The 15489-nt window shown below is 50.5% G+C and overlaps 1 protein-coding gene across 1 annotated transcript; it reads right to left on the reverse strand.

Annotated features, from left to right (window-relative positions):
* Positions 1 to 220: 220 nt before the first annotated feature.
* Positions 221 to 14408, reverse strand: DNAAF2 (dynein axonemal assembly factor 2). The gene is made up of 3 exons (XM_053946817.1): positions 12207 to 14408; positions 3134 to 3280; positions 221 to 993 (listed from the first exon to the last, which is right to left on the reverse strand). Exons 1-3 carry the CDS (start codon positions 14268 to 14270, stop codon positions 505 to 507), a joined length of 2700 nt encoding a protein of 899 aa, XP_053802792.1. The 5' UTR covers positions 14271 to 14408; the 3' UTR covers positions 221 to 504.
* Positions 14409 to 15489: the final 1081 nt, after the last annotated feature.

Here is a 15489-nt window from a genome sequence, read left to right on the forward strand (position 1 = left end):
AGCACTAGGATGGAATACAGGGTATAAATGTTGATTATTTCTAGGAGACTAATTAGAACTTCTCCGGGTAATTAGAAATTTCATTTGATTGCTAAGAATCACTGTTAGTCTAATCCTGCAGTTATCACAAAATGAAAGGTTTGGAAAATGATGACTACTGCTCAATTCCCGAGGGAGCCATTAGACTAAGGATATATACAAATAATCCCTGAAACGTGGGAAGAGAATAAAAAAATTTATGTAAACAATAAGATACATTTTTTTTCCGGGAGCTCAGAGACACCTCCAACTGCAACTTTTCTTGTAAGTCAAATTATTGCCATAGATTTGATTAGAAAATAGTTAAGCTGTTAAAAACAGAAAGTTTTGGTGTTGCACCAGTTTTAGTGGGAACCCATGGCCTCCATGTCATCCACCAGCACATGGAGCTGCATCAAACAACAGAAGGAAATCCTAAAACAGAGCAAGCATCAAACAAGAGACGGAAATCCTAAAACAATGCAACTAATCCAGCTCGTAGAGCAGGGAGCTGTGGAACGCCACGGGGCAGCGCGTTCGGTGGTCGCGGAGGATCCGCACGCTGCCGTCCTCGGGGTTCACCTCCCGCAGGACTGGGGAGCCTGCCCTGCTGCCCAGCCCTAGGGCTGCCTCCTCCTCATCCCCACCCCCCTGGAGTTTTCCTGGTTTTCCAGAGCCTGGGGCCGGGGCTGTGTCTCCTGCTGCAGCAGCACTTTCTAAATCGGGCTCCGTTCTCCCAGATCCGCCAGGAATCGCTGAACTGGTGGCAGGAGGTTCGTGCTGCAAACAATGGTGTGAAGCACAGCCTGCTTTTCCTATTGTTCCAGCTGTGGGAGCTGGGCTGGATCCTGCAGCACCTCCCTCAGCTGCAGGACACTTTGTTTCTGCCTTTGTTTCGGGGTAGTTGCTGTCGGTCTTTCCAGCGAGGGTTCCCCCTGAGCTGCCGAGTGTTCCTCGTCCATCACGTTCCTGTGGCTGTCAAGGAAATAAATGAATTATTTTATAGCTGGAACAAACTGTGCACACAAAGACAGGAGGGATTTGTTCTCCAACAGCTCAGCTCCACTGGGATAGTGGAAAGTGTCCCTGCCTGTGGCAGGGGGTTGGAAGCAGACGATCCTTAAGGTTCCAGATCACGTTGTGATTCCATGATTCTCCTTCTAGAAGCCAAGTGAGCGGGTGCTGAGGTTTTCCTGCTCTTGTCTGGTGTGTGGGAATGAGGGGCAGGGAGGTCCTGCTGCTTCCCCAGGGTTTCCTGCTTTCCTTTCCAGCAGCAGCCACTTTCCTTCCACACCCAGCCTGATTCCCAAATCCCCAAATCCCAGTGGTCACAGAATCAGCCAGGGGATCTCAACTCTTGTTGCAAGGTTGGAACCTTGTGATTAGGGAAATTCCTGGCCCATGGGGCTAATCTGGGAGTTGCAGTTTGCCTCGGGAGAGGAAGAATTTGGAGAGGTGCTGTCCAAACAGCAGTTCCTCCCTGTCACCATTACTGGGAGTTTTGGCAAAAACCAGCTGGTAATTCATAGGTGCCTGTCAGTGGAGAGCCAGGATCAGGTAGGATCCATCCAAGAGCAGCTGGATTCATGGATTCAGAGACAAGAGTCTCTCTCACACCCCCAAACCACAGGGAACTGGGGAAACACCAGTCAGTCCTTTCCAAACTGGCCAATTCTCCCACATGAACACGATCGTGGAATGCCCCGAGTTGGAAGGGACCCTCAAGAACCATCAGCTCAGAGTTGGAGGTTTGTATAAATGGGATGGGACTGCTGGGATATGTTTTTGACTTTTATTGTGGTATTAGTCTTATTACATGGTTGAGATAACTGAAAGATGGTAATAGTTTATATCTTGTTAGTAGTAAAGATTTTTCTGTTACAGAGCATTTTGAAAACTTTCTAGCCAATAGCATACTAAACATATTTTTCTACAATATTAAAATTTATCTTAGCCAAATCTAAAACTCAAACTATTATTTCATATCCTTACTTACTATACTGTTATAACTTTTCTACTTTCAAACTTTACAACTACAACTAACTTTAAATTCTCTACTCTTTCTGTTTTAAAAACCTACTTTCACAACTTTCTAAAAACCTTCTTACCTTTCCTATATTTCCCACAAACTCCAACTCCTGGCCTCACACAGGAGCAGGAATGGGATGATTTAAGGTATCTCAGTTGTTCTAAGATCCCAAAAGGGACTCATCTGCTCTCCAACATTTAGAATTTCATTTTTTTGTGTCCAGCCCACAGCAGCTGTGAGAGTTAAGCTGGATCCACTATCTTTGGGAAACTCCTCGGGCCTCCAGCCCAGTTCCAGAGGTCATGTGCTTCCTCTGAACTTGCCTTCCAACAAACCAGCTACACATTAACCCCAGCTGCAGCCCCCGGTCCGTGGCCACAGCAGGGACCTGCTTGTTCCTGCTTTTTATATTCCCTTTAAGAAAAGTTTCATCTGAAGTTTGGATGCAGTGCCTACCCAGAAATCCCAGTGAACGTGGGGGCTTTACCTCACATTTTCCTCCTTACAAAATGAACATTTTGATTTCTTCATCTGTCCATTTATTTTGCCAAGGGAGGACAGTTTAATCCCGTGGCAGCTCCCAGAAACAGCCTGGCTTGTTCTACACAGAAGAAGGAGAGCCTGAACGAGGCCTCAAACTACAAGGATTGAATTTGAGACCAGTGTTTAAGATTAATAGCCTCATGTTTAATTATCTACACAACAGGAACCCACCAAGTATTCCAATACATGGATTGAATAAAGATGAGGTAGGATTCTTCCCAGACAAAACCCTCTAGGATTTCTCTACCTGTACAAGGCTGAGTGGGTGAGCTATTCCTGCAAGGAAAAAGCACTTTTTTAAATGACTGGATCACAGTTCTGCACCTTCCAAATTAAATAGAGGAGGTTTCAATCCTTTGGTCACATGAAATGGCACAAACACAAGTTTTACTCCTGAAAACTGACATTTACACTTGCAAATAACCCCAGTCCTGGGTTCTCCCTGCTTCCTCAGGACAAAACAGGAACAAAGCTGTTTCAGTGGGAGTTGATAGGATCTTGCTGAAGAACATAAATCAGCCTGTGCTGCTCCTGGATCCTTACCTCCACCCTGATTTGAATTCTGTCCTCAGTAACATCCAGCACTTCAATTAATGGCTGGCTTTCCAGTGCTGATTGGGAGCAAGGGGAAGGGCAGAAAGCAGTGCCTAGAAATCCATCAACGTTCTCCTCACTGACAAACAATCTTTCCTAAAGAAAAAGAGAGAAAACAGCAGGTTATGTTCTTTTTGTGCTACACTTCAGGGCTACTGGGGCTAAGAACTCACTGCAAAGAAAGCCAGGACAGCAATTCCCAAGTTTCACAGCACACTCAAGTCTTGACAGAAAAATTCTAAGCCAGACATTCAAAAAATGAGGTGAAATGAATTAAAACCAGTGCTCAGCTAATTTTGCTTGAAAGTACAAATCTTCATCGTATCAAATATAAAGGAAATATTTTTTCTCTCTTTGGATGGCTGGCTAATTCATTGATGTAGACTCTCTCTGAAAAATGATTTGTACCAACCTCGTTCCACCATCCTCACCTGTCTTAGCACCAGGAAGGTGTTAGACTGTTGTGGGTTTGTCTGCTGGCTGTCTGTAGGAAACACAAACACCTCCTTGGAGAGGCACTGCAGGATCTTCACTCCAAGATCAGATCTGGAACACTCAGGGCTGGATCCATTTCACACCCAGCCACTGAGGCTGCTCTGATCTCCAAGCAGACAAGCCAGTTGGAAAAAAAAAACAACAACAAAAAAAAAAGGAGAGATATCCACAGGCAGAGACACAGCCTGGGGTGTGTTTCCTGGCTGTTCATAAACAGCCTGAAACATGTTGCTATGGGTTTAGAGATTTAAATCAGTTACAGGTAGTTATAGGTAATTAAAGGTCCTAAAATATATCCTGGAGGGGCTGTTTCACAGGAACTGCAGAGCATTCCCTGTCCTTGTGTTATTCACACATCATCTGTGTAGGCTGAGGGGAAGGACAGACAAAATAAAAATGGTCTGACCTGAAGGAGTAGTTTAGGTTCTGGGAATTACCTTCCTTATTTAATTGGAAATAACAGGGACAAGTTGCAAACCTTCCACATTAAGTCACGCTTTTAAATTTCTCGGTCCAGTTCAACCTTCCTGTCAATCCAATGAAAGTTAAATTCAATTATCACTGACATCTTGCAGACCAAGAAGCAAAAAGGCAATTCTGCACATTTTTGGCCCCCTGTGGATGGAGCCTTATGCACAGCCAGATGTCACATTGTGTCTGAGTTACAAAATTTAACTGTCATCTTGAAAAAAAAAAAAAAAAAAAAAAAACAGGATTGGAAAAATAAGCCAGAGTCCTATTTTTTCCACTAGTTAAATTAGAAATCACAATATGGAAAGTCATAACATACATACTGTTGGTTTTCCAAAGCAGAGGATTGGATTCATTTTCTATCCAGAAAGATTACAATCCAGGCAAAGAGCCAGCACTGGATGCTGGGATGGTTTGGGGAGAGATTAAAGTGCAGCAGAGCTGCCCTGACTGAAAACCCTCTCAGAACATCCCTTCTTCTTGCATTTCTGCATGCAAAGCCTAAAATTCTTATTCCCTCGTGCTGCATCCTCTCCTGCCTGCCAGAGAGGGATCTGCCAGAGCTTTAGGCTGTGGAAATACTCTGCAGAGTTCAGGAGAAGGTGTCAGAGTACAGAATAAGGCAGGGGCTGCAGACACAAAACCTGTGCAGCACCCAAACTCCCACAAGCTCCCGAACTCGATCCATGGGCAGCTCAGAGAAGAATTCCCAGCTCTGCCTTGCTTGGCCCACAGAGCACAGAGAGCTCAGTCTCCCCCACAGGGGATTTGGGATTTTGGTGCCCTGCCTGTACTCCCAAGGAGAGCAAAGCACAACCCTCCTCACCCAGCTGAAAAATCAAAGTCAGGGAATCACGGCATGGTTTGGTTGGAGGGGACCTTGCAGCTCATCTCATTCCAACCTCCTGCCATGGGATATATTTCAGGACCTTTAATTACCTTCCACTAGACCAGGTTGCACCAAGTCCCATCCTACTTTTCCTCTATAAAATGAGGAAAATAATCTCTTTTCCCTCTGAATCTGCCTCTGGCACCTGTGGCTGTGTGAGGGACAGCCTCTCCTCCTCAGCGCCATCAGGACTTCGCAATTTGGCAACAAATGCCCTGAATCTTTCTGGAGAATTTCTTCCTGATTAAAAGCAAAAGAATTTGTTTTCTTCACAGAAAATACAGTTAAAAAAAAGAAAAACTGAATAGGAGTTCTATTATCAGGGAAAGGTTCTTCCCCAGAGGGTGCTGGCACTGCCCAGGCTCCCCAGGGAATGGGCATGGCCCCGAGGCTGCCAGAGCTCCAGGAGCTGCCAGGGATGCCCAGGGTGGGATTGCTGGGGGGTCTGGGCAGGGCCTGGAGCTGGATCCCATGATCCCTGTGGATCCCTTCCAGCTCAGAATACTCCATAATTCTCTGATTAATCAGTGCTTTAAATGAGGATGAAAAGTAACCGCTTGTGCTGTTGCTCCCTTAATTCTGACTCGCTGCCCAAACCAATTTTACCAAGTTTCATCCCAGCCCAACACTGAATTCCCAGAAGTATTTACCATTTTATCCCATCCCTACCCCGTGGCCTGCCATAAATCATGGACCTGGGGTGTGTTTGTTGTCAATAAGGTGATTATCATTAGCCTGTTCCACCAGGCACTGTAACTCAGACTTTGCATTCACAGGGAGCACACATCGAGGCATTTATATTACTGCAGATGTTATCAGAGCACAGACCTTGGAAAAAAAATGATTCAGGAATTTATTCTAAAGCCTGGTCTGCCTTCCAAGCCAGAGCAAACAGAGGACAACCATCTGCAACTGATTTCAATGACCCTGTAAAATAATTCTTCAATTTATGCTGTTTATTTTCTGGTATTTATGATGCTCTCTTAGCAACTTTGAATTTAATTTGTTTTTCCCTGCACACACTGTCATCTGCTGTTTGGTACACATTCATTTTTCCCCGTGACTAAACTGAGACCAAATTAACATAAATGTTAGCAGGGATGACTTTGGTTTCTGGAACACTTCATCATTCAAACCTGTCCTTGTGTCTCACGGCACCGAGAGCGCAGAGCCGCTCCCCTCACGGCTGCCCTCAGCACTCAAATGGGTTTATTCTGCTTTAATTTATCCAAATTGAAGACAGTTTCCATCCAGAGTTACCTCCCACGCAGCCTGCAAGTTTGAAAAGCAGGACAGATTTCAGGCTTAAATTATTTTGGTGGCTCCTGTAACGAGAGGATCAGGGAATCTCAGAATGGTTTGGGTTGGGAGGGGATTTAAATCCCATCCAGTTCCATCCACTATCCCAGGCTGCTCCCAACCCCATCCAAACTGGCCTTGGACAATTCCAGGGATGGGGCAGCCACAACCTCTCTCGTCCAAACCCAACAACTGATGCCAACATGGAAAAGGCATTCCTGGATTTCCTGACCTCTGCATTTGTGGGATCCCAGTGCAAACCAGCTCTGAGAGCTGAGAATTTGAAGCTCAAAGTTTCGGTACCTGTAGTGAAATGAAAACTTTTCCAAGATGCTCATGACTGCAAAGATGAAACAGCTCCAAAGCAGCTTTGATGAGCTGCATCAGTAGGTTAATAATGTTTCCTGACATAACTGTTTTGTGTATCACGGTATTCCCAAAATGCAGCTACCAATTAAAGACTATTCAGAAATTAGTTTGTTTTATAGCAGAAGCAAACTAATTATGGTCCTTAATGTAGCTTGGGAAAGGGATTACTTTGAAAAATGTGAAATAATAAGTTTGTTGTGTTCTCCTTCTTTGTCCTTCTCTGACCTCCCAAAAAACTTGCCAAGAGTCTTGAAATGCTGAGCACAGAATTAACTGAACCAAAAATAAACTGCTGGAGGATTACATTCAACAGCTCCAGTTTCCAGCAGCATCTTCTTAGAAGTAACCCCTGACTATTACAATAAGTCTTTATAGCAGCTTGGAAATTGAAAATTTTAAGTCCAAATAGTTCATAAATGAGAGGAAAAGAGCTCTCCAGGATGGATTTCTCCATGAAAGGCGGCAAAGGTTTAAAACATCCATGTCTGACATGTCCCAACACGGCTCTCAAGGGTTCATGCTCGGCTGACTCACCAACCAAGGAAAACTTTTATCCACAAGAGCCCTAATTCTGAGCTCAGCGAGGACAACAGCCCAGCATGGCCCACGGGGGCACTTCCAGCCCTTGGCCTTCTCCACATGGTCCCAGTGCCAGGAGCAACAGAACTCTGCCACCTCCAGCTGCACACAAGTGATGTAGGAAAATGCAGATGGGATATTGGGACTTGGGAATTCTTGGCTGGGAGGGAGGTGAGGCCCTGGCACAGGGTGCTCAGAGAAGCTGTGGCTGCCCCTGGATCCCTGGAAGTGTCCAAGGGCAGGCTGGGTCAGCCCAGATCACCTTACCAGGTCCCAGCCTCTTCTAGGGGGCACCTAATCATCCCAGAATCCCAGAATGGTTTGGATTGGAAGGGACCTTAAATCCCATCCAGTGCCACCCCAGGGACACCTCCCACTGTCCCAGGCTGCTCCAGCCCCAGTGTCCAACCTGGCCTTGGGCACTGCCAGGGATCCAGGGGCAGCCACAGCTGCTCTGGCAATTCCAGCCCAGCCAGGAATTCCCAATTCCCAATCTCCCATCCATCCCTGCCCTCTGGCACTGGGAGCCATTCCCTGGGTCCTGTCCCTCCATCCCTTGTCCCCAGTCCCTCTCCAGCTCTCCTGGAGCCCCTTCAGGCCCTGCAAGGGGCTCTGAGCTCTCCCTGGAGCCTTCCCTTCTCCAGGTGAACATTCCCAGCTCTCCCAGCCTGGCTCCAGCCCTTGAAGCAGCTTCATGGCCTCTCTGGACTTGCTCCAACAGCTCCACTTTTTTTTTTTACCAGCTGCTTTCTGAAGGAAAAAGCACCAGGAGCTTCCAAAGGGTCTCCTTCACAAGGCACCGGTGGCTGTGCCAAGCAGAAAAATCACACCCATGTAGAACATCCTGCATGGAGGCCTCAACACTCCCAGAAAAGTTAAACAAAACTTCCCTATCTCTGAGCAATTCCCATTTGGATCCCTCACACACAGTGTAACTCAGACCCAGCTCCAACCATGAACTCCTCAGGAATGTTCAATATAATCTTTTTCAGCCTGTAAATGTGGGGGAAAAAAAAAAAAAAAAAAAAAAAAAAAAAGCAATGCAAAGGAAAGCAGAGGAAATACTTCCTCTGTTTTCCTCTGCTCCCTGCTGTTCTCTGGAGCCCCGTGGGGGTTTACGTGAGTTAAATCCCAATATTCTCCAGAAGATCTGACGGGGTCTTTTAGGAAAGGGATGGGCTGGCTGCAATTCCCTGCCCAGCGAGGGGTACCCAGGGGGAACTGACCAGAGGAATGAGCACACATCCTCTGAACAAACCACTGCAGGCCTCTGAGAAGGGCAGGAAGGGTGTGGATCAGCCTAGAAGGTAATTCCTGCATGAACCAGTCTTTTTCTAATCCCATGAAAATGAGCAGACACGACCCCAAAACTGCAGAATTAATTCCCTGCCAAATGTGTTTCACATGCTCCAAGAACTGAGCCCCCAAGTCTCAGCAGCTCAATACACCCCCAGAAAACTGCTTCTTATTTCTGTTAGGAATCGAGCATTTAACCCCAGGAGGCCAAACATTCCAAGACATTCCAAGTGCTTTCCAAAGGCATAATTTCCATAATTGCCCAGCTCCAGCACTACCATAAACCAGGACACACTGGGACATGTTCTCAGAAACCCTGCCTGGCAGGCTTACAAATTGTATTAATGGTTATTTAACTCCCAACCGTTCTTCCTTCATCATTTACTCCCCAGGCTGTGTTGTCTGGAAATGAAGGGGAACTCTCTGATGCAGGAGTTTCCCAGGCCTGAATTCCCAGGATTTAAGCAAAAGGTGTAGAAGGTTACAGAGGGTGAACTGCAATGAAGAGTAATGGGGAGAGCACAGCCCATGGCTGGTATTTCGAGGCAAAGAGCAGAGATTTTGGCAGTGGGGAAATCAGGCAGCTTCCTCAGGTCATGAGATTATTCCCTGGAAAAACAGGGCCTGGAGCAGGCCCTGCAGAAGGATCAGCACTGTGGTCTCTGGTGCAGTGACTGAGCACCAGAGCAGTGACAAAAGATGGCTTTTAAACCCCTGAAATATGTGACCCTAAACCCACAACATTCGAAGTTATGGAATCTTTATTTTTATAGGATTTCTGGTCACCATAACAAGTCACAGAATCAAGAGGATGGAAAAGACCTCCAAGATCATCATGTCCAACAGCAGTGTGGACATTCTGGTTTGGCCAAGGAGTGAAACTCCTCACAGTTAAAGTCCAGGGAGGAGCAGGACACTGTAAAGATTTCCTGAAAAGAGGCACTTGCTGGAGTGGGAATTCCAACTGCTCAGCATCTATGGAAACTGAGCTCTAAATCTTCCAGCTCAGGGATTCAGCCACTGCTGACTACAAAAGGAGAAGCAACTCTTGAAGTTCTGTTTCAAGCATGGCATTCTAAGGATGAGCCCAACTCATTCTTCTACCAGCATGTGGATCAGAGCAGCTTCCAAGAAGGAATTGGCACTTAATGGGAATGATTTGGGCAGGCAGCCTCAGAGGGCACTGAACAGCCACCGTGGCATGGGGCACCGAGGAAGGACAGACTCTGAACTAAGCCAGGGAGGAATCTGCTCCATGGAACTCCACAGCAACCCTCGGCCTCCAGCAGCAATCAACTTCCCAGAATGAAGCAGAGCAGGAATTCCATAGCTGTTAAAAACATTGGACAAGGCTTGGAGCAGCCTGGGATAGGGAAAGGTGTCCCTGTCCGTGGAACTGGTTGAGTTTTAAGATCTCTCCCAACACAAACCATTCCATGATTCACTTTTGCCAGGCACCATCCTCTGGCAACGCTGCTGTGCGAGAGGAGATGACCAACAAGCAGATTGGGAGGTGCGGGATAAAATTCCTGCTCCAGGATAAAATTCCTGCTCACCTCAGCCCCAAAAGCTCCCTTTAGGCATTGACGCTGCTCTGCACTCTGCAGTGACTGATGTGATTCATTACGGGTCTCAGTGCAAGAACCACAGCTCTGATTTCTAGAATGAGACTCAAGGCAGAAAAACCCCCAAGGTGGCATCAGACAAATTGAAGGAATCAACATAAGAAGAAGAAAAGCGACCAGGAACAAATGGTTAATGGCCAGAAGGCAGCAAGTAATAGTGGCTCTAATTAAATATTCACTTTTCTCCCTTCAATCTGAGTGAGTGCAGCTCTCAGGCACTTTGGGGAAATAGCACAGATTAAAAAAAGAAAGCAAACAGGACAAATTACTTCAGTTTATTTCTCCTGCTTCAATTTGCAGACCCAGTGTCCGAAAGGACTGGAGGCCAGGAGAATCTCTTGGAGTCTGCTGTGAATGAATGGCCAGGAAGCTGATGACTAATGCCCAATCTCTTTCTCCTACTCCACCCAAAACATTTTGCAATATATAATAAAATCAGCTCATTCAAGGGGTTTTTGTAACTCACAAAGCCAAAAATCTCATTACTGGGTGGCCTTTTAAAACCTTTCAATCACAAAATGTTCCTCCAATTGCCATAACAAATCCATATACCAAACTTCCAACCATTAGTGCAGCCACCACCACATTCACCACTAAACCATGTTCTCAAGTGCCACATCCACAGGTTTTTCTGAGCATTCCCAGGGATGGGGGCACCACCAGTGCCCTGGGCAGCCTCAGTACCTGCACAGAAAACAGGCAGGAGTTTACACAGTGGCTTTTTTGACGTGGCAGCAGCAGGCAGTGCCAGATCACAGCAGTGAACAGCAGCACTGAGTGTTCTGTGGCCCCACTCGCACAGACTTGCAGGCTCCTGCCCCGGTAAAAGCAAAGGAAATGCTCTGCAAACAGCTCGGCGTGGGTGGTTCCCCATAAATTCATCATCTTTGATACTTCCCCGAAATGATCAGCTCCTCCTTCACAGGAATTGCTGCTGTAAAAGGTGTGCGGCCGCTAAATGGGAAATTCAGCATGGTTTCAGCTGCACAAACACTAATTGGATAAATATCTTTCAAAATCATGCACAAGTCATTTCCAGTTGTAGGGATGGAGCAATTAAGCTGCTCCAAGCCAAGTCTATCCCAGTGGATATGCTTGAAGCCTGCCAGCTTCCTGGACTTGCAATCCCACTGCACGTGATCCAAACTGCAGAGGATTTTATTGCTCTCAACTCCAGCCAAACTCCAAATCCCATGGCTAGAAGGTTGCACAAGAACTGTGCAGCTTTAATCCCTGCTCATGAGAAACTGTCTGCAAGTCTGAGCTCACAGAGGAACGTGGCTCTCCACAAAACTTGTGTGAGTGCTTCTGGACAAAGAGTGTCACAAGGTGGCATCCCTTTGGGGACACTGGATGCAGCTACCCCACTTTCTCCCACCACAGGAGCATCACTGCCCAAAAACCCATAAAACTAGAAAATACTAAGTTAGAATCATATTCAGACAGAGTAGGTGAGGCTTTACCCCAGCAAACTGGGACAGCTCATTGCTGCTGCTTGCTGTTCTGCTCTGGTTGAACTAATGGGGGTTCCTGTGGCTGTAAATGGGAATTCTGTCCCAAAACAGAAACAGGGACACTCCCCCTACACTTCACGACGGTGTATGCACACGTGTGTAAAAGCCTGGTGTATCATAAAGAGCTTTCTTTGTGTGAACGGGCTGCACTCTATAGGGCTTTAAAAGTGAACACGAAGGACATAGAGGACATAGGCACTGCTTTCATTCATCACCAGAATTTCCCTTAGAAAAAAAATTGTATGGGAGGCAGAAGTCATTCCAATTCCAAGGATGAAGGCGGCAGCTCCACGGTGTGACCTTGGCGCTGCTCGTACAAGACTCGCACAAATCAGGTCACGGCACTGACATCCGGGAGCAGCTCTCCGAGGAAGCAGCAACTTCAAACTCCCCCTCACACCTCCCTGAGCCACCACTCAGCAAACAGCAGCCACACCCAGCAGCGGCACCTCGGGCAGGTGACACCCCAACCGTGCCACCGTTACCTGCAGAGCGGAGGGGTGGAGGCCGAAGCTGAACTTGTCCCAGAGCCCGGTGCTGCCGGGGGCCTTGGCGAGCCCCACCGCGGCGTTGTGGGCAGAGACGCTGACGCTGCTCTCGGGGGACAGCAGCGCGGCTGGGAAGCGCAGGAACAGGGCGAAGGCAGCGGTGTCGGTGCAGAAGCGGAGGCTGTAGTGGTGCGTGCCCACATCCCCGCGGAGGCTCTGGGGCCGGATGCCGGGCACGAGCAGGAGCAGCGTGAGGGACGCCTCGTCCTGCCGGGCACGGAAGGGAGGGCACGTGGCCGTCTCGCTGGGGTGGCCCTCGGAGGCCTGCGGAGGGGTGTCCCCGGTGGGCATGGCTGGCTCGGGGCTGGCGATGGGGGAGGCGGCACCGGAGCAGGGCAGTGCCGGGTCCGGGGGCTCGCTGGGTGGTTCTGCGGGTGGATCAGCGGCGGGTTCGGTGAAGGGTTCAGAGCGGGGGTCCGTGGTTGGACCAGCGGGGCGTTCAGAGCTTGGATCAGTGGCCGGTTCAGCGGGGGGCTCAGAGCTTGGATCAGTGGCCGGTTCAGCGAGGGGCTCAGAGCTTAGATCAGTGGCCGGTTCAGCGAGGGGCTCAGAGCTTGGATCAGTGGCCGGTTCAGCGAGGGGCTCAGGAGGGGAGTCAGCAAAGGGTTCAGAGGTTGGATCAATGTGGGGTTCACCCGAGGGGTCAGTGAGGGGATCAGCAGGTGGATCACAGAGTGGTTCTACGGGGGGTTCAGCGAGGGGCTCGGCAGACGGACCAGCGGGAGAATCACAAAGTGGGTCAGCCGGGGGTTCGGCGAGTGGATCACCGGGCTCCCCGCCGCCACACGTGCTCCGGGCCGCGCCGCCAGGCCCGAGTTCCGGGGGAGGAGCCGCTCCGCCGCCCGCCTCTGCCGGCCCTGCCTCCGCCGGCCCCTCGGCAGCGGGCTCGGCCCCCTCCAGCCGCTCCCCCGCCGGCGGTTCCCGCGGGCCGGGCGGCAGCACCACGGGCAGCGTGACCTGCAGCTGCCGCTGGGCCCGGTTGAAAGCGGCCCGCCCGCCGCTCTCGTCCACGTCGTAGGGGAGGCGGAGGCGCAGGTGGTAGGCGGGACACTGCGAGTCCAGCCGCAGCTCCCGCCCGCGGATCTCCAGCTCCGCCTGCTCGGCAGAGCGCAGCAGCGGCAGCTCCACCGTCACCACCAGCTCCCGCGGCACCGGGCTGGGCGCCGAGTCGCGGCAGTGCCGGTAGTCCTGCAGGTCCACGTAGGAGCGGTGGCGGATGCTCCAGCGCGGCGTGGTGGGGCCGGAGGGCGGCGGGGCCGCGGCGGGCGAGGAGCCCCCGGCGGCGGGCGGCGGGGCAGCGGCGGGCGGGAAGGGGAAGGGCGGCAGCGGGGACTCGCCGTCGTCGGGCGGCTTCGGGGCGCCGCCGGGCAGCGGGGAGCGGATGACGGGCGCCTGCGGGACGCCCTTGTAGGAGACTCCTCGCAGGACGGCGGCGTTGTTGCGGTCCAGCCGCACCCCGCAGTGGCTCTCCACGGCCTCCAGCGCCGTGTCGCGGAGCAGGCGGCGGAAGCGGGCGCTGCGGGCGGCCAGGCGCAGCGCGGCGGGGTGGAACACCACGTCGTACAGGAGGCGGCGGCGGCCGGCGGGGCGCAGCTCCTCGCGGCCCGGGGCCACGCTGTAGGGCAGCTCCCAGCGCTGCCCGCCGCGCTCGGCGCGGGCCCGCGGCTCCCCCATCAGCGCGTTGCTGCAGACATTGATGTAGCAGCGGCGGGAGCCGTCCTGGCTGGTCCGCAGCACGAAGCCCGGCGTCGGGTGCACGAAGCGCACCTCCACGCCGCGCTCCCGCTCCAGCGCCGCCACCTCCTCCTCGTACAGCCGGCGCTGCTCGGGGTCGGTGAGCTCGGCCGCGTACTCCGCGAACAGCGCGCGGAACCGCTCGTCGCGGAAGGCGCGCTGGAGCCGCTCCGCCTCCTCGGCGCTGAGGTCCAGGTCGTGCAGCCGCCCCGCGCCCGCCATGGCCCCGGCACGGCCCGGCCCGGCCCCGCACGCTGCTGTGGGCATGCCGAGCAAGATGGCGGCCGTTGCTGTGGGGACGGTAAACAAGATGGCGGCGCTGGCGCGGCTGTTGCTATGGAGACGGCAAACAGCATGGCGGGCTGCCCCTCAGGGCCGAGGCCTCTCCTTGCCGGCCTCGCCTTTCCCCTCCCCTCAGCGGCTTCCAGCCAGCACGCCTGGCATCAGCAGGGCTGGTTTTCCACCGTCATCTCTTCATCATTCAGCAAAGTGTATGTTCCCTCCCCGTGCCACAGCTCCGAGCTCCACTGCCATCCCCTCACAGGACACTTTTAAATCCGCAGCAGACCCAGCTTCCCTCCCAGCCCTGCTGTCCCCTCAGAGCCCGTATCCCACTTTCCCTCCTCGTTCCTGCTGTGGAAAACGAGGTTCACTTTCCTGATAAAAATTAAGTAAAGGACAGTAGGACACAAAACTAAAGCAAAGGTAACAGCTGGGTGCTTGGCATTCAGCCAAGAGCACACCTATTTCAGAGACATCCTTTCTATAGCTTTTCTATTGCATCAGCCTACTGCATATTCAGAACCAATTATGCATATTTAAACTTTCCCCCGAACTAGTTTACATGTTCTACGAACTGTTTAGCATTGGGTGCACCTTTTTAGAGCTGTGGTTTCTCATCATCACCTCAGTCTGTACTTTTTGCAGACATAGGTGTTGACAGTAGTAGGGGTTTTCATCACAAGTTCACTGGGTGCTATCCCAACTAAGTAGGCAGTTTAATTATCACAAACATAACTATATCAGCTATCTCACTACTCTAAGTTTAGTTAATAGCAGAAATAAAAACTGTGGAGCAAAGTTACTTGAACATTATACATACAGAATCCAATTCTCTTAGTATTTGTGAAAAGCCAGTATTATAAAATGTATTTATACCAGTGCCAGCAGAGCAGCACCTGGTGTGGCACTTTGGGGTACCCTGCTCTGCCCTCCATGCCCACAAACACCCGGAGCAGGTTTTGGTTCACTTTCACTCTTTTCCCACTTCCCTCCATCAGGATTTCCTCCTCCCAGCCTTCTCCAGAAGTTTCTAAAGGATCATGTCCTTGCTTTTACCTCTCCTTGTCCTGTCTGCATAGCACCACCTTCAAATAGCTGCTGCCATTATAAAACACCTCACAGATCTTCCCTGGGTGTTTCCAAGACAAATTAAAATCCTACCCCCATTTCCAGGCTCCTTTGCAGATAACCAGCTATCCAAGTT

Source organism: Vidua chalybeata, chromosome 6 (genome assembly GCF_026979565.1).
Source record: "Vidua chalybeata isolate OUT-0048 chromosome 6, bVidCha1 merged haplotype, whole genome shotgun sequence".
NCBI lineage: Eukaryota > Metazoa > Chordata > Aves > Passeriformes > Viduidae > Vidua > Vidua chalybeata.

What these genes read in the sequence shown, in the direction of transcription:
- DNAAF2 (XM_053946817.1), bottom strand. Translation starts at nt 14,270, where the DNA reads ATGCCCACAGCAGCGTGCGGGGCCGGGCCGGGCCGTGCCGGGGCCATG. An exon ending in TCCACCCCTCCGCTCTGCAG is followed by an intron (nt 3,281 to 12,206) that starts GTAACGGTGGCA and finishes CTTTTTCTTTAG; the next exon opens with GAAAGATTGTTTGTCAGTGA. An exon ending in GAATTCAAATCAGGGTGGAG is followed by an intron (nt 994 to 3,133) that starts GTAAGGATCCAG and finishes TTTCCTTGACAG; the next exon opens with CCACAGGAACGTGATGGACG.